This window comes from Manacus candei, unplaced genomic scaffold, assembly GCF_025592945.1.
Source record: "Manacus candei isolate 608988 ecotype Guabito, Panama unplaced genomic scaffold, ASM2559294v1 h1tg000608l, whole genome shotgun sequence".
NCBI lineage: Eukaryota > Metazoa > Chordata > Aves > Passeriformes > Pipridae > Manacus > Manacus candei.
This window is the reverse complement of record NW_026138656.1, coordinates 1,703-27,524: the sequence shown is the minus strand read 5'-3', so window position 1 is coordinate 27,524 and position 25,822 is coordinate 1,703. Positions and strand designations below refer to the sequence as shown.

Sequence of the window (25,822 nt, the reverse complement as noted above, 5' to 3'; positions counted from 1 at the left end):
CCATGGGATGGCCCATCTTTAGTTCTTCTTGGTGTCCCATCCCTTAGTCCATCTTTTTGTCCATCTCTGGCTCCATGGGACGTCCCATCCTTTGCTCCATCGATGTCCCATCCCTTGGTCCATCCCTGGCTCCTTGGTGTCCCATCCCTTGGTCCATGGGACATCCCAGGCTTTGCTCCATGAGTTGTCCATCCCTTGATTCGTCCCTTGGTCCATCCCTGGCTCCTTGGTGTCCCATCCCTTGGTCCATGGGACATCCCAACCTTTGCTCCATGAGTTGTCCATCCCTTGATTCGTCCCTTGGTCCATCTCTCTATGGTGTTCCCCATCCCTGGTTCCATGGGCTGTCCCATCCCTTGCTCCATCCCTCCATGGTGTTCCCCATCCCTGGTTCCATGGGCTGTCCCATCCCTTGGTCCATCCCTCCATGGTGTTCCCCATCCCTGATTCCATGGGATCTCCCATCTTTTGATCCGTGGGATGTCCCATCCCTTGGTCCATTTGTCAGTCCATCCCTGATTCCATGGATTGTCCCATCCCTCAGTCCATCCCTGGCTCCATGGGATGTCCCATCCCTTTGTCCATCCCTCGGTCCATCGCTGGTTCCATGGGCTGTCCCATCTCTTGGTCCATCCCTCCGTGGTGTCCCCACCCCTGGGTCCATGGGATGTCCCATCTTTGGGTCCGTGGGATGTCCCATCCCTTGGTCCATCCCTTGGTCCATCCCTGGTTCCATGGAAAGTCCCATCCCTTGGTCCATCCCTCCATGGTGTTCCTCACCCCTAATTCCATGGGATGTCCCATCTTTTGGTCCATGGGATGTCCCATCTTTTGATCCATGGGATGTCCCATCTCTTGGTCCATCCCTCAGTCCATCCCTGGCTCCATGGGATATCCCATCCCTTGGTCCATCCCTGGTTCTATGGGCTGTCCCATCCCTTGCTCCATTCCTCCATGGTGTTCCCCATCCCTGTCTCCATGGGATGTCCCATCCCTTGGTCCATCCATCAGTCCATCCCTGGTTCCATGGGATGTCCCATCTCTTGGTCCATCCCTCAGTCCATCCCTTGGTCCATCCCTGTCCCCATGGGACATCCCATCCCTTGGTCCATCCCTTGGTTCCATGGGAAGTCCCATCCCTTGGTCCATTCCCCCATGGTGTTCCTCACCCCTAATTCCGTGGGATGTCCCATCCCTTGGTCCATCCCTCCATGATGTTCCCCATCCCTGTCTCCAAGAGATGTCCCATCCCTTGCTCCATCCCTTGGTCCATCCCTGGTTCCATGGGATATCCCATCCCTTGGTCCATCCCTCCATGGTGTTCCCCCTCCCTGTCTCCATGGGATGTCCCATCTTTTGCTCCATGGGATGTCCCATCTTTGGGTCCATGGGATGTCCTATCTTTTGATCCATGGGATGTCCCATCTTTGGGTCCATGGGATGTCCCATCTTTGGGTCCATGGGATGTCCCATCTTTTGATCCATGGGATGTCCCATCTTTGGGTCCATGGGATGTCCCATCTTTTGCTCCATGGGATGTCCCATCTTTGGGTCCATGGGATGTCCCATCCCTCGCTCCATCCACGTCCCCCCCGTCCCCGTGGACGTCCCATCCCACCACCCCGGCCACCACTGGAGGGGTCTCTGGTGGGACTGGACACAGGTGACCCCTCCAGGGGTTCCTGTGGGAGCCCTCCCTGATCCCTCCACCCCCCACCCGTGTCCCCCCCAGGTCCTGGACCAGGTGATGGAGATCGGGGCCATCACGGCGCGGTACGAGGCGCTGGCGGCCGAGCTCCTGGCCTGGATCCACCACACCATCACCATCATCACCAACCAGAAGTTCGCCAACTCCCTCACGGGGGTCCAGCAGCAGCTCCAGGCCTTCACCGCCTTCTGCACCCTGGAGAAACCCGTCAAGTGAGGCCCTGCCGGGGGGGACCCCCTGAGGGGGGGTGAGGGACACGATGTTTGGGTGGTGGGACCTCATCGGGCTCCTTCCGGGACCTCTTGGTGCTCCTCCTTGACCAGGGAGGGGTGGTGGGACCTCATGGATTGGGGAGGGCTGGTGGGACTTTGTTGGGCTCATTCTGGGACCTCTTGGTGCTCCTCCTTGACCATGGAGGATTGGTGGAACCTCATTGGGCTCCTTGTGGGACCTCCTTGACCAGGGAAGGGTGGTGGGACCTCAAGGATTGGGGAGGGTTGGTGGGACCTCATTGGGCTCCTTCTGGGACCTCTTGGTGCTCCTCCTTGACCAGGGAGGGGTGGTGGGACCTCAAGGATTAGGGAGGGTTGGTGGGACCTCACTGGGCTCCTTCTGGGACCTCTTGGTGCTCCTTGTTGATCAGGGAGGGTTGGTGGGACCTCACTGGGCTCCTTGTGGGACCTTGTTGACCAGGGAGGGTTGGTGGGACCTCAAGGATTAGGGAGGGTTGGTGGGACCTCACTGGGCTCCTTCTGGGACCTCTTGGTGCTCCTTGTTGATCAGGGAGGGGTGGTGGGACCTCACTGGACTTCTTGTGGGACCTTGTTTAGCAGGGAAGGGTGATGGGACCTCATTGATTAGGGAGTGTTGGTGGGACCTCATTGGGCTTCTTCTGGGACCTCTTGGTGCTCCTTGTTGACCAGGGAGGGGTGGTGGGAGCTCAAGGATTAGAGAGGGTTGGTGGGACCTCTTGGTGCTCCTTGTTGACCAGAGAGGGGTGGTGGAACCTCACTGGGCTCCTTGTGGGACCTTGTTGACCATGGAGGGGTGGTGGAACCTCATGGATTGGGGAGGGGTGGTGGAACCTCATTGGGCTCCCTGTGGGACCTTGTTGACCAGGGAGGGGTGGTGGGACCTCAAGGATTGGGGAGGGTTGGTGGGACCTCATTGGGCTCCTTCCGGGACCTCTTGGTGCTCCTCCTTGACCAGGGAGGGGTGGTGGAGCCTCATGGATTGGGGAGGGTTGGTGGGACCTCACTGGGCTCCTTCTGGGACCTCTTGGTACTCCTTGTTGACCAGGGAGGGGTGGTGGGACCTCATGGATTAGGGAGGGTTGGTGGGACCTCCTTGGGCTCCTCGTTGACCAGGGAGGGGTGGTGGGACCTCATCAGGGATGGTGGGACCTCCTTGGGCTCCTTGTTGACCAGGAAGGGGTCATCAGGGGATGGTGGGACCTCACTGAGCTCCTTGTGGGCTGGGAAGGGGTGGTGGGACCTCCTTGGGCTCCTTGTTGACCAGGGAGGGGTGGTGGGACCTCATCAGGGATGGTGGGACCTCCTTGGGCTCCTCGTTGACCAGGGAGGGGTGGTGGGACCTCATCAGAGATGGTGGGACCTCCTTGGGCTCCTCGTTGCCCGGGGATGAGCGGTGGGACCTCCTGGATGCCCGAGGGGTGGTGGGCCCTGCCCTCACCCGGCGCTGCCGCCCCGCAGGTTCCAGGAGAAGGGCAACCTGGAGGTCCTGCTCTTCACCATCCAGAGCAAACTCCGGGCCACCAACCGCAAGCTCTACGTGCCCAGCGAGGGCAAGAGCATCTCCGACATCAACAAGGTGCCGACGGGACACCGGGAGGGGTGGGGGGACCTCTTCAGGGGTGGGGGGACCTTCTTGGGCTCCTCATTGACCAGGGAGGGGTGGTGGGACCTCATGGATCAGGAAAGAGTGGTGGGAGCTCATCGGGGGTGGTGGGACCTCATCGAGCTCCTTGTTGACCATGAAGGGGTGGTGGGAGCTCATCAGGGGTGGTGGGACCTTCTTGAGCTCCTTGTTGACCACAAAGGGGTGGTGGGAGCTCACTGGGGGTGGTGGGACCCCATTGAGCTCCTTGTTGACCATGAAGGGGAGGTTGGAGCTCATTGGGGGTGGTGGGACCTCATTGAGCTCCTCATTGACCAGGGAGGGGTGGTGGGAGCTCATCAGGGGTGGTGGGAGCTCATTGGGGATGGTGGGACCTTCTTGAGCTCCTCGTTGACCATGAAGGGGTGGTGGGAGCTCATCAGTGGTGGTGGGACCTTCTTGAGCTCCTTGTTGACCACAAAGGGTTGGTGGGAGCTCATTGGGGGTGGTGGAACCTTCTTGAGCTCCTTGTTGACCATGAAGGGGTGGTGGGAGCTCATCGGGGGTGGTGGGACCTCATCGAGCTCCTTGTTGACCACGAAGGGGTGGTGGGACCTTCTTGAGTTCCTTGTTAACCATGAAAGGGTGGTGGGACCTCATCAGGGGTGGTGGGACCTTCTTGGGCTCCTCACTGACCATGAAGGGGTGGTGTGATCTCATCGAGCTCCTTGTTGACCATGAAGGGGTGGTGGGACCTTCTTGAGCTTCTTGTTGACCATGAAGGGGTGGTGGGACCTCATCGAGCTCCTTGTTGACCACGAAGGGGTGGTGGGACCTTCTTGAGTTCCTTGTTGACCACGAAGGGGTGGTGGGACCTCATTGGGGGTGGTAGGAGCTCATCGGGGGGGGTGGGACCTTCTTGAACTCCTTGTTGACCATGAAAGGGTAGTGGGAACTCACTGAGCTCCTCGTTGACCATGATGGGGTGGTGGGACCTCATCGAGCTCCTTGTTGACCATGAAGGGGTGGTGGGAGCTCATCGGGGGTGGTGGGAGCTCATCGGGGGTGGTGGGACCTTCTTGAGCTCCTTGTTGACCATGAAGGGGTGGTGGGAGCTCATCAGGGGTGGTGGGAGCTCATCGGGGGTGGTGGGACCTTCTGGGGCGACCTCATTTTCCTCCCGGATCGGGGAGGGCTGGTGGGACCTCCCCATCCCAAGGATGACCCCCAGTGGTCTCGAGGAGCTCCCGGTGACCCCCCCGTCCCCCCCGTCAGGCCTGGACGTGCCTGGAGAAGGCGGAGCACGAGCGGGAGGTGGCCCTGAGGAACGAGCTCATCCGGCAGGAGAAGCTGGAGCTCCTGGCCCAGCGCTTCGACCACAAGGCCGTCATGAGGGAGACGTGGCTCAACGAGAACCAGCGCCTCGTCTCCCAGGTGGGCCGGGGTGGGAAGGGGGTCCCGGAGGACCTTCAGCCCAGGGGGGGACCCCTGGTGATGGGGTGGGGGGGGAGGAACCCAACACGTGGGTGGTGGGACCTCAGCGAGGGTGGTGGGACCTCACTGGGCTCCTGGTTGACTGGGGAGGGGTGGTGGGACCTCCTTGACCAGGGAGGGATGGTTGGACCTCATCAAGCTCCTTCTTGACCCTGGAGGGGTGGTGGGACCTCTTTGACCAGGGAGAGGGGTGGTGGGACCTCACTGGGCTCCTGGTTGACTGGAGAGGGGTGGTGGGACCTCCTTGAACATGAAGGTCTGGTGGGACCTCCTTGACCAGGGAAGGGGTGTTAGGACCTCATCCTGATCCTCCTTGAACATGGAAGGGGTGGTGGGACCTCATCCTGCTCCTCCTTGACCAGGGAAGGGGTGTTGGGACCTCATCCTGCTCCTCCTTGACCAGGGAAGGGATGATGGGACCTCATCCTGATCCTCCTTGACCAGGGAAGGGGTGTTGGGACCTCATCCTGCTCCTCCTTGACCAGGGAAGGGATGATGGGACCTCATCCTGCTCCTCCTTGACCAGGGAAGGGATGATGGGACCTCATCCTGATCCTCCTTGACCAGGGAAGGGGTGTTGGGACCTCATCCCGCTCCTCCTTGACTGGGGAAGGGGTGCTGGGACCTCCTTGAACATGAAAGTCTGGTGGAACCTCCTTGAACATGAAAGTCTGGTGGAACCTCCTTGACCAAGAAAGGGGTGGTGGGACCTCCTTGAACATGAAGGTCTAGTGGGACCTCCTTGACCAGGGAAGGGATGTTGGGACCTCATCCTGATCCTCCTTGAGCAGGGAAGGGGTGGTGGGACCTCCTTGACCAGGGAAGGGGTGTTGGGACCTCCTTGACCATGAAGGTCTGGTGAGACCTCCTTGACCAGGGAAGGGATGTTGGGACCTCATCCTGCTCCTCCTTGACCGGCGAGGTCTCCATCCCCCCGTTGTCACGTCCCCCCACCGCAGGACAACTTCGGCTACGACCTGCCGGCGGTGGAGGCGGCCATGAAGAAGCACGAGGCCATCGAGGCCGACATCTCCTCGTACCAGGAGCGCATCCAGGTGGTGGTGGAGCTGGCCCTGGAGATGGAGTCCGAGGGCTACTACGACACCAAGAGGATCAGCGCCCAGAAGGACAACATCCTGAGGCAGTGGGGCCTCCTGACCGAGCTGGTCCGCGCCCGCCGCGCCCGCCTCGAGCAGAACTTGGCCCTGCAGAAGATCTTCCAGGAGATGGTCTACATGATCGACTGGATGGAGGAGATGCAGGTAGGGCGGCCGGGGAGGACGCGGGGGGGCGGCTCCGGGACCCGATGGAATGGCCGAGTTGAGGGCTTGGTGGGCCGTGGAAGAAGGGTCAAGCCAAGGTCTTGGTGGACCATGGAAGGGTCAGCCCAAAGTCTTGGTAGGACCATGGAAGAAGGGTCAAGCCAAGGGCTTGGTGGACCATGGAGGAAGGATCAACTCAAGGTCTTGAATGGTCAACCCAAGGTCGTGGTAGACCATGGAAGAAGGGTCAACCCAAGGTCTTGGTGAACCATGGAAGAAGAGTCAAGCCAAGGTCTTGGTAGACCATGGAACGGTCAACCTGAGGTCTCGGTGGACCATGGAAGAAGGGTCAACCCAAGGTCTTGGTGAACCATGGAAGAAGAGTCAAGCCAAGGTCTTGGTAGACATGGAAGAAGGGTCAACCCAAGGTCTTGGTAGACCATGGAATGGTCAACCTGAGGTCTTGGTGGACCATGGAAGAAGGGTCAAGCCAAGGTCTTGGTAGACCATGGAATGGCCAAGCTGAGGTCTTGGTGGGACCATGGAAGAAGGGTCAAGCCAAGGTCTTGGTAGACCATGGAATGGCCAAGCTGAGGTCTTGGTGGGACCATGGAAGAAGGGTCAAGCCAAGGTCTTGGTAGACCATGGAAAAAGAGTCAACGCAAGGTCTTGGTAGGCCATGGAAGGGTCAACCCAAAGTCTTGATCAACCCAAGGTCTTGGTGGACCATGGAAGAAGGGTCAAGTCAAGGTCTTGGTAGATGATGGAAGAAAGGTCAACCCAAGGTCTTGGTAGACCATGGAATGGCCAAGCTGAGGTCTTGGTGGACCATGGAAGAAGGGTCAACCAAGGTCTTGTAGACCACAGAAAGGTCAACCCAAGGTCTTGGTAGACCATGGAACGGTCAACCTGAGGTCTCGGTGGACCATGGAAGAAGGGTCAACCCAAGGTCTTGGTGAACCATGGAAGAAGAGTCAAGCCAAGGTCTTGGTAGACATGGAAGAAGGGTCAACCCAAGGTCTTGGTAGACCATGGAATGGTCAACCTGAGGTCTTGGTGGACCATGGAAGAAGGGTCAAGCCAAGGTCTTGGTAGACCATGGAATGGCCAAGCTGAGGTCTTGGTGGGACCATGGAAGAAGGGTCAAGCCAAGGTCTTGGTAGACCATGGAATGGCCAAGCTGAGGTCTTGGTGGGACCATGGAAGAAGGGTCAAGCCAAGGTCTTGGTAGACCATGGAAAAAGAGTCAACACAAGGTCTTGGTAGGCCATGGAAGGGTCAACCCAAAGTCTTGATCAACCCAAGGTCTTGGTGGACCATGGAAGAAGGGTCAAGTCAAGGTCTTGGTAGATGATGGAAGAAAGGTCAACCCAAGGTCTTGGTAGACCATGGAATGGCCAAGCTGAGGTCTTGGTGGACCATGGAAGAAGGGTCAACCAAGGTCTTGTAGACCACAGAAAGGTCAACCCAAGGTCTTGGTAGACCATGGAACGGCCAAGCTGAGGTCTCGGTGGATGATGGAAGAAGGGTCAACCCAAGGTCTTGGTGGACCTCAGAAGGGTTTCTCTTGTTCTCTTCCAGGTTCTCCTGGTCTCCAAGGACCTGGGGAAGCACCTGCTGGAGGTGGAGGACCTCCTGCAGAAGCACGGGCTGCTGGAGGCCGACATCTCCGCCCAGACCGAGCGCGTCCAGGCCCTCAACGCCGCCGCCCTCAAGTTCTCGGAGCTGGAGGGTAACGGGGGGCACCGGGGTGGGCACCGGGGTGGGCACTGGCAGGGGCTCCTTGGGAAGAGCCAAACCAAGGTCTTGGTAGGCCATGGAATGGGCAACAGGAGGTCTCGGTGGACCATGGAAGAAGGTTCAAGCCTTGACCGTGGAAGGGTCAAGCCAAGATCTTGGTGGACCTTGGAAGGGTCAACCCGAAGTCTTGGTTGAAAGGTCAACCCAAGAACTTGGTTGACCATGGAAGGGTCAAGCCAAGGTCTTGGTGGACCACAGAAAAGTCAACCCAAGGTCTTGGTTGACCATGGAAGGGTCAACCCAAAGTCTTGGTAGACCATGAAAGAAAGATCAACCCGAGGTCTTGATAGACCATGGAAGGGTCAACCCAAGGTCTTGGTAGACCACGGAAAGGTTGACCCAAGGTCATGGTGGACCATGGAAGAAGAGTCAACCCTAAGTCTTGGTGAGCCACAGAAAGGTCAAACCAGGGTCTGGTGGACCATGGGAGGGTCAATCTGAGATCTTGATAGACCATGGAAAGGTCAACCCAAAGTCTTGGTTGAAAGGTCACCCTGAGGTCTTAGTGGACCATGGAAGGGTCAACCCAAGATCCTGGTAGAGCACAGAAAGGTCGCCCCGAGGTCGTGGTGGGCCACGGAAGAAGGGTCAACCCAAGGGGTCTCCTCCAGGGTCGGCGGCTCCACCACCTCCCTGGTCACCCCTTCCAACGCTGAAGCCTCTTTGTCTCGGCCCAGGTTACCAACCCTGCGACCCCCAGATCATCTGCAACCGGGTCAACCACGTGCAGACGTGCCTGGAGGAGCTGGAGGAGCTGGCGGCCAAGAGGCGGAAGGAGCTGGAGGATTCCCGCCAGCTCTGGACCTTCTTCCAGGAGATGGAGGAGGCCGAGGTCTGGATCCGCGAGAAGGAGAAGATCTTGGCCGCCAAGACCTGCGGCCGCGACCTCAGCAGCGTCCTCACCCTGACCACCAAGCACAAGACCATGCTGGGCGAGCTGGGCAACCGGCGCGCCCTCCTCCACCAGACCATGAAGAAAGGCGAGAAGATCCTGGCCAAGAAGTCCTTCGGCCCCGCCGGCATCCAGGAGAAGATGCGGGAGGTTTGCCTGCGCTGGAAGAAGCTGGAGGAGGTCACGGGGCTCCACCAGCAGCGCCTGGAGGACGCCCTGAACTTCTTCCAGTTCAGCGCCGAGACGGACGACCTGGTGGCGTGGCTGCAGGACACCTACCGCATCGTGTCCAGCGACGACTTCGGCCACGACGACTACTCCACCCAGGTGACGCCCCTTTTGCGCCCCAAACGGGCGCGGAGAAACTGCTCGGAGGCAGAGCTTGGGTCTCTGAGCGGCGGCAGTCGAAGAGTTGGGTGTTTGTACGGTTTTTGCGAAGGGATGACGTCGCTTTTCAGGAATATCCATAATATTGCAGCGTCCGGTTATGATATTCGTAACAGGGGGAGTCGAGGTGGAGTTAGAGGCGAGGTCTTCAACTTGACCCCTCCTTGGCTGGGGAAGGGGTGCTGGGACCTCCTTGACCAGGGAAGGGGTGGTGGGACCTCGTCCTGCTCCTCCTTGGGTGGGGAAGGGGTGCTGGGACCTCCTTGAGCAGGGAAGGGGTGCTGGGACCTCATCCTGCTCCTCCTTGACCAGGGAAGGGGTGCTGGGACCTCCTTGACCAGGGAAGGGGTGCTGGGACCTCCTCGACCAGGGAAGGAGTTTCTGTGGGACATCCCGTTCCTTCGGCCTCGCAGGGGTCGTTTTCTCCCTCCTCTCCCTCGTGAACTCTCGAGCTCTCCATAATTGGGCTCACGTTTCCTCACGCGTCTGGCAGGAGTTTCTGATATTTGCCCTCGGCTCCTCTCCCTTCCCTGTCCCCCCTCTGCCTTCCTCCCCCGTGTCCGTGTCGGCGTCCCCGGGGGCTCCACCGTTCTCTCTCCCCGTTCTCTCGCGCCAGCCCGGCCGGATTTCATTCCCTTTCTCTTCCCCGTTGGGGGGACGCGTTCTCGGTCAACCCTTCGGGCCTCGTTTTCGCCGCAGACCCTTTTCAGGCTCTGCAGACCCTTCTCAGGCTCTGCAGACCCTTCTCAGGCTCTGCTCTGCCCGGCAGGCGCTGCTGCGCAAGCACCGGGCGGTGGTGGAGGAGGTGGAGAAGCACCGGGTGGCCGTGATGTCCCTGCGGAAGCAGCTGGCGCTGCTGGCGCCCGACCACCGGCAAGGGGTGGACGTGCAGATCCGGGTGGTGGAGGTGGAGCAGCTCTACGGGGAGGTGGCCGAGGTGGCCGTGCTGAGGACGCAGTGGCTGCAGGACGCGCTGGCCGTCTACAGGATGTTCAGCGAGGTGCACGCCTGCGAGGTGTGGGTGGACGAGAAGGAGCAGTGGCTGGAGAAGATGGAGGTGCCCGAGGAGCTGGATGAGGTCGAGGTGGTCCAGCACAGGTGGGTTGGCTCCAGAACCCAATGGAGTGGCCAAGCTGAGGTTACGGTGGACCGCGGAAGAAGGGTCAAGCCAAGGTCTTGATGGACCATGGAATGGTCAAGCTGAGGCCTTGGCGGACCATGGAAGGGGGGGACAAGCACCTGGGTCCCTTGGTGGTCCTTCATCCCTTGGTAGTCCTTCATCCCTTGTTGTCCCTCATCCCTGGTGGTCCCTCATTCTTTGTTGTCCCTCATCCCTTGGTGGTCCTTCATCCTTTGTTGTCCCTCATTCGTTGTTGTCTTTCATCCCTCGGTCGTCCTTCATCCCTTGGTGGTCCTTCATCCCTTCATGGTTCCTCATTCCCTGATGGTCCTTTATCCTTAGTGGTCCCTCATCCCCTGGTGGTCCTTCATCTCTTGGTGGTCCTTCATGCCTTGGTGGTCCTTCATCCCTTGTTGTCCTTCATTTGTTGTTGTCTTTCATCTCTTGATGGTCCTTCATCCCTTGGTGGTCCCTCATCTCTTCATGGTCCCTCATTCCCTGGTGGTCCCTCATCCCCTGGTGGTCCTTCATCTCTTGGTGGTCCTTCATGCTTTGGTGGTCCTTCATCCCTCGATGGTCCTTCATCCCCTGGTGGTCTCTCATCCCCTGGTGGTCCCTCATCCCTTGTTGGTCCTTCATCCCTCGGTGGTCCCTCATCCCTTGGTGGTCTCTTATCCCTTGTTGTCCTTCATCCCTTGTTGTCCCTCATCCCTTGTTGGTCCCTCATCCCTTGGTGGTCCTTCATCCCTTGGTGGTCCCTCATCCCCTGGTGGTCCTTCATCTCTTGGTGGTCCTTCATCCCTTGTTGTCCCTCATCCCTTCATGGTCCCTCACCCCTGGTGGTCCCTCATCCCCTGTTATCCCTCACCCCTGGTGGTCCCTCATCCCTTGTTATCCCTCACCCCCGGTGGTCCCTCACCCCTTGTTGTCCCTCATCCCCGGTGGTCCCTCACCCCTTGTTGTCCCTCACCCCTTGTTATCCCTCATCCCTTCATGGTCCCTCACCCCTGGTGGTCCCTCATCCTGTTATCCCTCACCCCCGTGGTTCCTCACCCCTGGTGGTCCCTCACCCCCGGTGGTCCCTCACCCTGGGGGGTCCTTCCCCGTGTCCCCCCGCCCAGGTTTGAGAGCCTGGACCAGGAGATGAACAGCGTCATGGGGCGCATCCTGGACGTCAACCAGGTGGTGCAGCAGCTGGTGGACGGGGGCCACCCCAGCTCCGAGGAGGTCCGAGCGTGCCAGGACCACCTCAACAGCCGGTACGGCCACGGGGGGGGCAAGGGGGGACCCTCGACCTGTCTGGGGGCTCCTTGGTTGGGGGAGGGACCCCCAAGCTGTGGTTCTCCAGGGGTGGGACGTCCCCGTGGAATCCAGGTCTCCAGGGGGATGGTCCAAGCCCATCCTGGTGGTCCCAAGGGGGGCCTCGACCTTCTTGGGGTCTTCTGGACGGGATGAACTGTGTGTGGGGCTGCTTGGAGACCCCCAACCCGGGCGGTGGGACATCCCTATGGGCCCCACCTCTCCCCGCCGGCGCTCCCACCCCACCCCAAACCACGGTGGCCTCCAGGTGGCTCCTGGTGGCCTCCATCCCTCCCTTCTCCCCCCCCTGTCCGGTGGCCTCTGGGTGGCTCCTGGTGGCCTCCATCCCTCCCTTCTCCCCCCCCTGTCCGGTGGCCTCCGGGTGGCTCCTGGTGGCCTCCATCCCTCCTTTATCCCCCCTGTCCGGTGGCCTCCGGGTGGCTCCTGGTGGCCTCCATCCTTCCCTTCTCCCCCCCCTGTCCGGTGGCCTCCAGGTGGCTCCTGGTGGCCTCCATCCCTCCCTTCTCCCCCCCTGGCCCAGCTGGAACCGGGTGGTGGAGCTGGTGGAGACCAAGAAGGGCCAGCTGAGCTCGGTGCTGAAGATCCAGAACTTCCTCCTGGAGTGCGGCGAGATGAAGGCCCAGGTGCGGGAGAAGAGGAAGGCCATCGAGGCCACCCAGTCGGGCGGCGGCGGCGACCTGGGCGGGGTCCTGGCCCTGCAGCGCCGCCTGTCCACCATGGAGGCCGCCCTGGTGGCCCTGGAGCCGCGGCTGGTGGGGCTGCAGCGGGAGGGCGAGGCCTTGGCCGCCGCCCACCCCGCCCGGGCCCTGGAGATCCTGCTGCCCTTCGAGGAGATCAGCGACGAGTGGGAGAACCTCAAGAGGGCCCTGCAGGGCTGCGAGGACACCCTGACCGTGGCCGGGCGGCTCCAGCAGTTCATCCAGGACCTGGACGACTTCTTGGGCTGGCTGGTGAAGACCCAGGCGGCCGTGGGGTCCGAGGAGGTGCCCGACAGCTTGGCCGAGGCCGAGAGGCTGCTCAACGTCCACGTGGCCCTCAAGGAGGAGATCAACGGCTACGAGGAGGACTACGCCAAGATCCAGGCGGCCAGCGAGCTGCTGGCGCTGGAGGAGATGGAGGTGCCCTCCCTGTCCCTCCAGCAGTGGCTGCAGAAGTTGGACGCGGGCTGGGGGAAGCTCCTGCAGAGCTGGGAGATGAGGAGGGAGCTCCTGGTGCAGTCCCACGTCTTCCACCTCTTCCTGAGGGACGTCCAGCAGTGCCAGAACACGCTCTACAACCAGGTGGGGCGGTGGGGAGGGCGGGAGGAGGTCTTGGGTGGTGGAGATGGGTGGGAGAAGGTCTTGGTCAGTGGAGATGGGTGGGAGAAGGTGTTGGGTGATGGATTTGGGTAGGGGAAGGTCTTGGGTGGTGGAGATGGGTAGAAGAAGATCTTGGTCAATGGAGATGGGTGAAAGGAGTTCTTGGGTGATGGAGATGGGTGGGAGAAGGTCTTGGGTGATGGAGATGATGGGTAGAAGAAGATCTTGGTCAATGGAGATGGGTGGGAGTAGGTCTTGGGTGATGGAGATGGATGGGAGAAGGTCTTGGGTGATGGGGATGGATGAGAGAAGGTCTTGGGCGATGGGAATGGGTGGGAGAAGGTCTTGAGTGATGGTGGGGTTGGATGGGAGATGGAGATGGGTAGAAGAAGATCTTGGTCGATGGAGATGGGTGGGAGACGATCTTGGGCGATAGGAAAGGGTGGGAAAAGGTCTTGGTCAATGGCAATGAGTGGGAGAAGGTCTGGGATGATGGATTTGGGTGGGAGAAGGTCTTGGGTGATGGGGATGAGTTGGAGAAGGTCTTGGGTGATGGATTTGGGTGGGAGAAGGTCTTGGGTGATGATGGGGATGGATGGGTGATGGAGATGATGGGTAGAAGACGGTCTTGGGTGATGGATTTGGGTGGGGGAAGGTCTTGGTCAATGAAGATGGATGGGAGAAGATCTTGGATGATGGAGATGGATGGGAGAAGGTCTTGGGTGGTGGATTTGGGTGAGGGAAGGTCTTGGTCAATGAAGATGGGTGGGAGAAGGTCTTGGGTGATGGGGATGAGTTGGAGAAGGTCTTGGATAACAGAAATAGGTGGGACAAGGTCTCAAATGATGGATTTGGGTGGGAGAAGGTCCTGGTTGGTGGGTATGGATGGGAAATGGAGATGATGGGTAGAAGAAGGTCTTGGGTGATGGATTTGGATGGGGGAAGGTCTTGGGTGATGGGGATGATGAGTAGAAGAAGGTCTTGGTCAGTGGAGATGGGTGGGAGAAGGTCTTGAGTGATGGATTTGGGTGAGGGAAGGTCTTGGTCAAGGGAGATGGGTGGGAGAAGGTCTTGGGTGATGGGGATGGATGGGAGAGGGAGATGATGAGTAGACGAAGGTCTTGGGTGATGGATTTGGGTGAGGGAAGGTCTTGAGTGATGGATTTGGGTGGGAGAAGGTCCTGGTTGGTGGCTTTGGGCGACAGAAGATCCCGCTGGACCTCCTGTGGCTTTGGGGCGACCGGACCGAGGACGGCACGTGACCGTCCCCCCCCCCCCCCATGCCCCTCCCCCAGGAGACCACCCTGGCCCACGCCGAGCTGCCCGACACGGTGGAGGGGGTCACCAAGGCCCTCAAGAAGCACAAGGACTTCACCACCACCCTGGAGCTCAACCTGCAGAAGGTCCAGCTGGTCCTCCAGGCCGGCGAGAGCCTCCAGCGCCAGCGCAACCTCCACAGCGCCCGCGTGGCCGAGGCCGTGCAGGGGCTGCGCGCCAAGTACGTGCGGCCAGGACCCGCCTACCCACACCCGGGGACCACCCAGGACCACCCGGGGCCACCCGGGACCACCCGGGAACACCTGGGACCACCCGGGACCACCCAGGACCACCTGGGAACACCTGGGACCACCCGGGACCACCTGGGACCACCTGGGGTGTCCTCAAACACTCAGGAGCCCCCTCAACCACCCAGGACCACCCAGGAGCCCCCATGACCATCTAGGAGCCCCCCATGACCACCCAGGACCCACCCTGGATGTCCTCAAGCACTCATAACCCCCCACAGCCACCCAGGACCCCCCATGACCACCCAACACCACCCAGGACCACCCAGGAGCCCCCAGGACCACCTGGGATGTCCTCAAACACTCAGGACCCCCCACGACCACCCAGGAGCCCCCCATGACCACCCAACACCACCCAACACCACCCAGGACCACCCACAACCACCCAGGGCTCCCCCATGACCACCCAACACCACCCAGGACCACCCAGGAGCCCCCGGGACCACCCTGGATGTCCTCAAACACTCAGGAGCCCCCACAACCACCCAGGGCTCCCCCATGACCACCCTCGACCACCCAACACCACCCAGGACCACCCTGGACCCCCCCATGACCTCCCAGGACCACCCAGGACCACCCTGAATGTCCTCAAACACTCAGGACCCACCACGACCACCCAGGACCCCCCCATGACCACCCTAGACAACCCAACACCACCCAGGACCACCCAGGAGCCCCTGGGACCACCCGGGATGTCCTCAAACACTCAGGAGCCCCCACAACCACCCAGGACCCCCCCATGACCACCCTCGACCACCCAACACCACCCAGGACCACCCTGGACCCCCCCCATGACCTCCCAGGACCACCCTGAATGTCCTCAAACACTCAAGAGCCCCCTCAACCACCCAGGACCCCCCCATGACCACCCTGGACCACCCAACACCACCCAGGACCATTCCCCAGTGCCCAGGACCCACCTCCCCCACCCAGGACCACTCGGGACCACCTGGGACCACCCTGGATGTCCTCAAACACTCAGGACCACCCAGGACCCCCCATGACCACCCTAGACCACCTAACACCACCCAGGAGCCCCCACAACCACCCAGGACCCCCCGTGACCACCCTCGACCATTCCCCAGTGCCCAGGACCACCCTGGACCACCCTGGACCCACCCAGGACCATTCCCCAGCACCCAGGACCACCCAGGATCACCTAAGACTACCCTGGACCCCCCCATGACCACCCAGGACCCACCACCTCCACCCAGGACCACTCAGGACCACCCGGGACCACCCTGGATGTCCTCAAACACTCAGGACCCCCCACGACCACCCAGGACCCCCCATGACCACCCTAGACCACCCAACACCACCCAGGACCCCCCACAACCACCCAGGACCCCCCGTGACCACCCTCGACCATTCCCCAGTGCCCAGGACCACCCTGGACCACCCTGGACCCACCCAGGACCATTCCCCAGCGCCCAGGACCACCCAGGATCACCCAAGACTACCCTGGACCCCCCCATGACCACCCAGGACCCACCACCTCCACCCAGGACCACCCGAGGCCACCCAAGACCCCCCCCATGAGCACCCTGGACCTCCTCAAATAGCCAGGACCCCCCACCACCACCCAGGACCACCTAGGACCACCTAGCACCCACCATCCCCACCCAGGGCCATCTTGGAGCCCTCATGACCACCCTGGACCATTCCCCAGCACCCAGGACCACCCCTGACCCACCATCCCCACCCTGGACCACCCAACACCACCCAGGACCATTCCCCAGCACCCAGGACCACCCAGGACTCACCATCCCCACCCTGGACCACCCTGGACCCCTCATGGCCACCCTGGACCACCCTGGACCCCTCATGACCATCCTGGATCACCCAGGACCACCCTGGGCCATTCTCCAGCACCCAGGACCCATCTGGACCTCCCATCCCCACCCAGGACCACCCAAGACTGTCTTGGACCACCCTGGACCTCTCATGGCCACCCAGGACCACCCAGGACCTGCCATCCCCACTCAGGACCACCCAAGGCCACCCTGGACCCCTCAGGACCATTCCCCAGCACCCAGGACCACTCTGGACCCACCATGACCCACCATCCCCACCCAGGACCACCTAAGACCACCCTGGACCACCCTGGACCCCTCATGACCATCCTGGACTACCCAGGACCACCCAAGACCACCCTGGACCATTCCCCAGCACCCAGGACCCCTCTGGACCCCCCATCCCCACCCAGGACCACCCAAGACCACCCTGGACCTCCACAAGCACCCAGGAACCCTCTGGACCCCCCCATCCCCACCCTGGACCACCCAAGACCATCTTGGACCACCCAGGACCCCTCATGACCATCCTGGACTACCCAGGACCACCCAAGACCACCCTGGACCATTCCCCAGCACCCAGGACCCCTCTGGACCCCCCATCCCCACCCAGGACCACCCAAGACCACCCTGGACCTCCACGAGCACCCAAGTCCCCCCCCTCTCCCCCAACCACCCCCATCCAAGACCCCCCAAAATCTGCAGGGGGGGGGTCCCAGAGGGCACCTGAGTTTCCCCTTCAGATTCGGTAAATTAGGGCTTAATTAGAGGTTAATTAGGGCTCAATTAGAGGTTAATTAGGGGTTAATTAGGGTGCTGAGCTGGACACCCCCCCACAGGAGCCAACACAACCACGAGCTGGCCCAGGAGTGGACGCGGAAGCTCCAGGACCACCTCGAGCTCCAGAAGTTCCTCCAGAACTGCCGAGAGGTCAGAGCGGGGTCACCGACCCCCCCCCCAACCCTGAGACCCCCCCCCGGACCCCCCCCAACCTCGGAGACCCCCAAATTATCCCCCCCCAAACCCTGAGGCCCCCGGACTGTCCATGGAGGGGGAGGGGGTGGGCTCCGGGTGGGGGGTGGGGAGGGGGGGGCTTGACCCCCTCGGTGTCACCTCTAGGACCGGGGGGGGGGTCTCACGTCACGTCAACAGGGGGGAATTTGGGGTCGGGGGGGGTCCTCCAAAACCCCCCAAAGCTGGACCAGGGGGTCCAAAAATGCTCCTCAGCATCTCAGGGGGCTTCACCAGTGCCCGGGGTGGGACCTGTTGTGGTCCATCCTCAGCATCCAGGAGGTTGGTGAGACCCAAATCACGTCCCCCTGTGGATTTTTGGGGTCGGGGGGGTCCCCAAAACCCCCCAAAACTCGACCAGGGGGTCCAAAAATGCTCCTCAGCATCTCCGGGGGCTTCCCCAGCGCTCGTGGTGGGACCTGTTGTGGTCCATCCTCGGCTTCCAGGAGGTTGGTGGGACCCAAACCACACCCCCTGTGGATTTTTGGGGTCGGGGGGGTCTCCAAAAACCCCCAAAACTGGATCAGGGGGTCCCACCAGCCCCACAGATGCTCCTCCAGCCCCAAAAATGCTCCTCAGCATCTCAGGGGGCTTCAACCAGGAGGTTGGTGGGACCCAAACCACGTCCCCCTGTGGATTTTTGGGGTCGGGGGGGTCTCCAAAACCCCCCAAAACCCGACCAGGAGGTCGGTGAGACCCAAACCACCACGCCCCCCCATGGATTTTTGGGAGGTTTTGGGGGGTCCCCAAACCCTCCAGGGCTTCCCATGACCCCCCAAAATGCTCCTCATCACCTCGGAGGGGGGTTCCCGTGGACATTCCCCCCCCCCCCCCGGGCCGGGGCTCTTTTCCCGGCTCATTCCAGGAGGGATTTTGGGGTTTTTTTTTCCCAGATCCCACCGGAATTTTGGGGTCTTTTTTTCCCAGATCCCGTCGGGATTTTGGGTTTGTTTTTTTCTTTTTTTCCCCCCAAATCCTGCCAGAATTTTGGGGTCTTTTTTTCCCCAGATCCCGTCGGGATTTTGGGTTGGTTTTGGTTTGGGGTTTTTTTTTTTCCAGATCCCGCTGGAATTTTGGGGTTTTTCTTTCCCAGATCCCTCGGGAATTTTGGGTTGTTTTTTTTTCCCAGATCCCGCCGGAATTTTGGGTTGTTTTTTTTTTCCCAGATCCCATCGGAATTTTGGGTTTTTTTTCCCCAGATCCCGCCGGAATTTTGGTTTTTTTTTTTCCCCCAGATCCCGCCGGGATTTTGGGGTCTTTTTTTCCCAGATCCCGCCGGGATTTTGGGGTTTTTTTTTCCGAAATCCCGCTGGAATTTTGGGTGTTTTTTTTTCCCCAAATCCCGCCAAGATTTTGGATTGTTTTTTTTTCCCAGATCCCACAGGGATTTTGGGTTGTTTTTTTTTCCCAGATCCCATCGGGATTTTGGGGTTTTTTTCCCAAATCCCGCCGGAATTTTGGGTGGTATTTTTTCCCACACCCCGCTGGAATTTTGGGCTCTTTTTCCCCAGATCCCACCGGGATTTTGGTTGGTTTTTTTTCCCAGATCCCGCCGGATTTTCGGTCGGTTTTTTTCCAAATCCCGCCGGATTTTGGGGTCTTTTTCCCAGATCCCACCGGAATTTTGGTGGTTTATTTTCCCAGATCCCGCCGGGATTTTGGGGTCTTTTTTCCCCAAATCCCACCGGAATTTTGGTTGTTTGTTTTTGTTGGTTTTGGGGTTTTTTTTGTGTTTTTTTTTCCCCAGATCCCGCCGGGCTTCCCGATTTTTTTTTTTTTTTTTACCATTTATTTTTTTAATTTTTTTTTTTATTTTTTTCTCGTTCCCGGCTCACCCGGCGGCGCGCGGGATCTGCTGCATCACCGCGGCTCCTCCATCCTTCCTCCTCCTCCTCCATCACCCCCCTCACCTTCCTCCTCCTCCTCCTCCTCCTCCTCCTCCTCCTCCTCCTCCTCCTCTTCCTCCTCACCCCCCCCATTTTGGAATCCCATTTTTCCCCCCCCATTTTGGGAATCCCATTTTTCCCCCCCCATTTTGGGAATCCCATTTTTCCCCCCCCCATTTTGGGAATCCCATTTTTCCCCCCCCCATTTTGGGAATCCCATTTTTCCCCCCCCATTTTGGGAATCCCATTTTTCCCCCCATTTTGGGAATCCCATTTCCCCCCCCCCCCTTTTTTCCTATTTCCCCCCCCCCCCGGGCGGGTGGTGTTTTATTTTTGGGGCGCCCTGGAGGCGTTCGGGGGGGCTGACCCGCCCTCCCCGCTGCTGTGCCCCCCCCCGCAGCTGGATGGCTGGATCCGGGAGAAGGTGCTGATGGCGGGGGACCCCTCGCGGGACCCCCCCCGGGGCCCCCCCAAGCCGTGGCTCCAACACCCCGCGTTCCTGGCGGAGCTGGCGCAGAACCGGGAATGGCTCGAGAGGATCGAGAAGGTGCCGCGGAGGGGGGGGGGGGAGATTTTTGGGGGGGGGAATTTGGGGGAGGGGTCGCGGGGGAACGGGGGGGGGGATGGGCTTATGCTCGCAAAGAGGGGGTGGGGGGTGATGGGGAGGGGGGGGGGTTGCGGGTTCCCCCCTCCCCCCCCCTTTCCGAGCTTTGCTGCAGCTCCCCCCCCGCCCCCCCCCCCCGCCGCTTTTCGGGGCTGCAGCGCTGCGGGCCACCCCCACCCCCTAAAATCTCATTGCTCCCCCCCCCGCATCCCCCTGGGACCCCCCTGTGCCCCCGCGAGCCCCCCCCGCACCCCCCGTGTGCTTCGGCATCCCCCTCCGTGCCCCCCCCCCCCGCATCCCCCCCCCCGCGCTATTCCCGTGTGTCCCACCCCCCCCCGCATCCCTCTGGGACCCCCCCGCGCCCCCCCGTGTGCTCCTGCATCCTTCCTGTGCCCACCTGTGCCCCCCCCGCGCCCCCCGTGTGCTCCTGCATCCTCCCTGTGCTCCTGCATCCCCCCTGTGCCCCCCCCGCGCCCCCCGTGTGCTCCTGCATCCTCCTTGTGCCCCCCCCGTGCCCTCCCGAGCCCCCCCCGCGCCCCCCATGCCCCCCGTGTGCTCCTGCATCCCCCCCGGGACACCCCCGTGCCCCCCCGCCTCCTCCCCCCCCGCGCTATTCCCGTGTGTCCCACCCCCCCCCCGTATCCCCCGGGGACCCCCCGCGCCCCCCCGTGTGCTCCTGCATCCCCCCCTGCCCACCTGTGCCCCCTCGTGCCCCCCGTGCCCCCCGTGTCCCCCCCACATCCTTCCCCCCCCCGCTATTCCCCCGTGTGTCCCACCCCACCCCACATCCCCCGGGGACCCCCCCGTGCCCCCCCGTGTGCTCCTGCATCCCCCCCTGCCCACCTGTGCCCCCTCGTGCCCCCCGTGCCCCCGCCGCATCCCCCCCCCCGCTATTCCCCCGTGTGTCCCACCCCCCCCGCATCCCCCGGGGACCCCCCCGCGCCCCCCCGTGTGCTCCTGCATCCCCCTGTGCCCCCCTGTGCCCCCCCCCGCGCCCCCCCGTGTGCTCCTGCATCCCCCTGTGCCCCCCGTGCCCCCCCCACATCCTTCCCCCCCCCGCGCTATTCCCGTGTGTCCCACCCACCCCCCGCATCCCCCTGTGCCCCCCCCGCGCCCCCCCGTGTGCTCCTGCATCCCCCCTGTGCCCCCCCCGTGCCCTCCCGAGCCCCCCCGCGCCCCCCATGCCCCCCGTGTGCTCCTGCATCCCCCTGTGCCCCCCGTGCCCCCCCCACATCCTTCCCCCCCCCACTATTCCCCCGTGTGTCCCACCCCCCCCCCGCATCCCTCTGGGACCCCCCCGCGCCCCCCCGTGTGCTCCTGCATCCCCCCCTGCCCACCTGTGCCCCCTCGTGCCCCCCGTGCCCCCCGTGTCCCCCCCACATCCTTCCCCCCCCCGCTATTCCCCCGTGTGTCCCACCCCACCCCACATCCCCCGGGGACCCCCCCGTGCCCCCCCGTGTGCTCCTGCATCCCCCTGTGCCCCCCCTGTGCCCCCCCCGCGCCCCCCGTGACCCCCCGCATCCTCCCCCCCCCCGCGCTATTCCCGTGTGTCCCACCCACCCCCAGCATCCCTCTGGGACCCCCCCGCGCGCCCCCCGTGTGCTCCTGCATCCTTCCTGTGCCCCCCCGAGACCCCCGGCGTCCCCCGTGACACCCCCGTGCCCCCCCCGCCTCCTCCCCCCCGCGCTATTCCCGTGTGTCCCACCCCCCCCCCGCATCCCTCTGGGACCCCCCGTGCTCCCCCGTGTGCTCCTGCATCCTTCCTGTGCCCCCGCGAGCCCCCCCGCGCCCCCCGTGTGCTTCTGCATCCCCCCTGTGCCCCCTCGTGCCCCCCGTGCCCCCCCCCACATCCTTCCCCCCCCCCGCTATTCCCCCGTGTGTCCCACCCGCCCCGCATCCCCCGGGGATCCCCCCGCGCCCCCCCGTGTGCTCCTGCATCCCCCCTGTGCCCCCCCCGTGCCCTCCCGAGCCCCCCCGTGCCCTCCCGAGCCCCCCCGCGCCCCCATGCCCCCCGTGTGCTCCTGCATCCTTCCTGTGCCCCCCCGAGCCCCCCGGCGTCCCCCGTGACACCCCCGTGCCCCCCCCGCATCCTCCCCCCCCCGCGCTCTTCCCGTGTGTCCCACCCCCCCCCCGCATCCCCCTGGGACCCCCCCGGTGCCCCCCCCGCAATCCCCCCCCCCGCGCTCTTCCCGTGTCCCCCCCCGGCTGTATTTTTGTGTCGTGTGTCCCCCCCCCCCCCGCGCTATTCCCGTGTCCGTCCCACCCCCCCCCCCCGCCGCACATCCCCCCCCCCGGACCCTCCTCACGTCACCCCCGCGCCCCCCCCCCCTCCCTGCGTGTCCCTCCCCCCGCGACCCCCCCCATATCTCCGTGACCCCCCCCGCGCCCTCCCCGCGGCCCCCAACATGCCCCGCCCACCCCGTACCCCCACATCCCCCCACCCGCAGCCCCCGTGTGTCCCCCCCCCCGTGTCCTCTCCCCCCGCGCCCCTCCGGCGGCCCCCAACACACCCCCCCATCCCCATATCCCCCCCCCCTACAACCCCCGTTGCCCCCCCCATATCTCCGTTGCCCCCCCCATATCTCCGTTGCCCCCCCCATATCTCCGTGGCCCCCCCCATATCTCCGTGGCCCCCCCATATCTCCGTGGCCCCCCCCATATCTCCGTGCCCCCCCCCCATATCTCCGTGGCCCCCCCCATATCTCCGTGCCCCCCCCATATCTCCGTGCCCCCCCCCATATCTCCGTGGCCCCCCCCATATCTCCGTGCCCCCCCCCATATCTCCGTGCCCCCCCCATATCTCCATGCCCCCCCCATATCTCCATTGCCCCCCCATATCTCCGTGCCCCCCCCATATCTCCGTGCCCCCCCCCATATCTCCGTTGCCCCTCCATATCTCCATTGCCCCCCCATATCTCCGTGCCCCCCTCATATCTCCGTGGCCCCCCCCGCGCCCTCCCCGCGGCCCCCAACACGCCCCCCCCCCGTATCCCCTTATTCCCCCCCCCGTGGCCCCCCCCACTGTATCTCCGTGGCCCCCCCCCAAACCTCCAAAGTGCCCCCCCTCCACTGTCTTGCTGTGTCCCCCCCCACAGACCCTGTGTCCCCCCCCGTATCCAACATGTGCCCCCCCGTGCCCCCCCGTGTCTGTTCCCCCCCCGTGTCACCCCCATGCCCCCCCCCCGGTCTCCCTGTGTGTCCCCCCCAGCATTCCTGTCTGCCCCCACCATATCCCCCCGTGTCCCCCCCATGTCCTACCCCTGTGCCCCCCCTTGTCCCCCCCTGCCCCCCACATCCCCCCTTCCCCCCCAATTTCCCGTGTGCCCCCCCCGCTGTATCCCCCTGTGTCCCCCCCTTGTCTCCCTGTGTCCCCCCCCAGCATTCCCGTGTGCCCCCCCGCTGTATCCCCCTGTGTCCCCCCCCATCTCCTACCCGACCAACACAACACAACACAACCAACTCAACTAACCCAACCCAACCAACCCAACCAACTCAACCAACTCAACCAACCCAACCAACCCAACCAACCCAACCAACCCAACCAACCCAACCAACTCAACCAACCCAACCAACCCAACCAACACAACCAACTCAACTAACCCAACCCAACCAACCCAACCAACTCAACCAACTCAACCAACCCAACCAACTCAACCAACTCAACCAACCCAACCAACCCAACCAACCCAACCAACCCAACCAACTCAACCAACCCAACCACCCAACCAACAAATTCAACCCAACCCACCCAACCAACCAACCTCACCCAACCAACCCAACCCAACCCACCCACCCAACCTCACCCAATGTCACCAACCCAACCCTCCCACCCACCCCAGGAAGGGGAGGAGCTCCTGCAGGCCAAACCCGAGCTGGGCGCGGCCGTCCGGCGCCAGCTGGAGGAGCTGCGGAGGTGTTGGGTGGAGCTGGAGACCACCAGCCAGGCCCGGAGCCGGCGCTTGGCCGAGGCCGCGGCCGCCGAGCGCCTGGCGCGCAGCTACGCCGACATGGAGGCGCGGCTGGGCCGGCTGGAGGAGCAGCTGGAGACCGTGGGCAGCGGCGCCGACCTCCGCAGCGTCAGCCGGCAGCTCAAGAGGCTCCAGGTGGGCTCGGGGGGGACGTCGGGGTTGGGGGGGGGACGTCGGGGATTGGGGGGGGATGTTGGGGCTTGGGGGGACACCGGATGTTGGGGGGACGTTGGGTGTTGGGGGAAAGTAGGTTGTGGGGGACACCAGGTGTTGGTGGACATCAGGTTATGGGGGGGACATCAGGTTATGGGGGGGACACCAGGGTATGGGGGGGGACATCAGGGTATGGGGGGGACATCAGGTTATGGGGGGGACATCAGGTTATGGGGGGGACACCAGGGTATGGGGGGGACACCAGGGTATGGGGGGGACATCAGGGTATGGGGGGGGACATCAGGGTATGGGGGGGACATCAGGGTATGGGGGACACCACGTTTGGGGTGACATCAGGTTATGGGGGGACATCAAGTCATGGGGGTCACCAGGTTATGGGGGTCACCAAGTTATGAAGGAACACCAAGTTATGGGGACACCAGGGTGTGGGGGGACATCAGGTTATGGGGGGACACCAAGTTATGGGGTCACCAGGGTATGGGGGGACACCAGGTTATGGGGGATACCAAATTATGAGGGACACCAGGTTATGGGGGAACACCAAGTTATGGGGTCACCAGGGTATGGGGTCACCAGGTTATGGGGGACACCAGGGTATGGGGGGACATCAAGTTATGGGGGAACACCAGGTTAGGGAGGGACACCAGGTTATGGGGGACACCAGGGTATGGGGGACACCAAGTTATGGGGGACACCAGAGTATGGGGGGACATCCGGTTATGGGGGACACCAGGGTATGGGGGGACACCAAGTTATGGGGGGACACCAAGTTATGGGGGGACATCAGATTATGGGGGGGACACCAGGTTATGGGGGGACACCAAATTATGAAGGAACACCAAGTTATGGGGTCACCAGGTCAGGGGGGGACACCAGGTTATGGGGTCACCAGGGTATGGGGGACACCAAATGCTTTGCTGGGTGACACTGGGCACTGGGGACCCCCCCCCACCCATCGTGAGCCCCCAGTCCCGCCCCCAACTGCCCCCGTGCCCGTGTCCCCCCTCGCAGTCGATGGAGTCGCAGGTGGAGGAGTGGTACAAGGAGGTGGGCGAGCTGCAGGCAGCGGCGGCGGCGCTGCCGGCACAGGCGGCCGGGCGGGACGCGGTGGGCGAGCGGCAGAGCGCGGTGGGCACCCGCATCGTGCGCCTCATCGAGCCCCTCAAGGAGCGCAGGAGGATCCTCCTGGCATCCAAGGAGGTCCACCAGGTCAGCCACGAGCTGGAGGATGAGGTGGTGAGTACCCGGGGGGGGACGGGGCGGGGTGGGGTGGGGTGGGGTGGGGTGGGGTGGGGTGGGGGGGAGATGGAAATGAGATGGAGATGGGGTGGGGTGGAGGGGAGATGGAAATGGGGTGGGATGGGATGGGATGGAGGGGAGATGGAGATGGGATGGAGATGGAGATGGAGATGGAGTGGAGATGGGATGGAGATGGAGATGGGATGGAGATGGGATGGAGATGGGATGGAGATGGAGATGGAGATGGAGATGGAGATGGAGTGGAGATGGAGATGGATGGAGATGGGGTAGAGATGGGGTGGAGATGGAGATGGGTTGGAGATGGAGTGGAGATGGAGATGGAGATGGAGATGGAGATGGGATCAGGATGGAGATGGAGTGGAGATGGAGATGGGATGGAGATGGAGATGGAGATGGAGATGGGATGGGGATGGAGATGGAGATGGGATGGAGATGGACATGGGA

General features: G+C 62.6%; 1 protein-coding gene and 1 long non-coding RNA gene across 3 annotated transcripts in view; one reads left to right on the top strand and one right to left on the bottom strand.

Annotated features, from left to right (window-relative positions):
- The window catches only part of LOC127466118 (spectrin beta chain, non-erythrocytic 4-like), a gene marked incomplete at both ends in the record, with an annotated part of 30,957 nt that extends 5,603 nt beyond the window's left edge, over positions 1 to 25,354 (top strand). The window contains 14 exons of the mRNA XM_051776725.1: positions 1,733 to 1,920; positions 3,421 to 3,538; positions 4,820 to 4,978; positions 5,998 to 6,300; positions 7,882 to 8,032; positions 8,778 to 9,319; positions 10,149 to 10,477; positions 11,621 to 11,758; positions 12,340 to 13,099; positions 14,413 to 14,615; positions 17,315 to 17,405; positions 19,773 to 19,919; positions 23,816 to 24,079; positions 25,130 to 25,354. Coding sequence (XP_051632685.1) covers positions 1,733 to 1,920; positions 3,421 to 3,538; positions 4,820 to 4,978; positions 5,998 to 6,300; positions 7,882 to 8,032; positions 8,778 to 9,319; positions 10,149 to 10,477; positions 11,621 to 11,758; positions 12,340 to 13,099; positions 14,413 to 14,615; positions 17,315 to 17,405; positions 19,773 to 19,919; positions 23,816 to 24,079; positions 25,130 to 25,354 — 3,618 coding nt within the window. The remainder of the gene's footprint in view (positions 1 to 1,732; positions 1,921 to 3,420; positions 3,539 to 4,819; positions 4,979 to 5,997; positions 6,301 to 7,881; positions 8,033 to 8,777; positions 9,320 to 10,148; positions 10,478 to 11,620; positions 11,759 to 12,339; positions 13,100 to 14,412; positions 14,616 to 17,314; positions 17,406 to 19,772; positions 19,920 to 23,815; positions 24,080 to 25,129) is intronic.
- On the bottom strand, positions 5,282 to 5,854 carry LOC127466117 (uncharacterized). Of its 2 annotated transcripts, none has more exons than XR_007902604.1 (3): positions 5,806 to 5,854; positions 5,500 to 5,540; positions 5,282 to 5,335 (listed from the first exon to the last, which is right to left on the bottom strand). It is a non-coding gene; the product is annotated as an uncharacterized LOC127466117 (long non-coding RNA). The 2 variants fall into 2 exon arrangements; XR_007902605.1 differs by lacking the exon at positions 5,500 to 5,540 and adding an exon at positions 5,418 to 5,458.
- Positions 25,355 to 25,822: the final 468 nt, after the last annotated feature.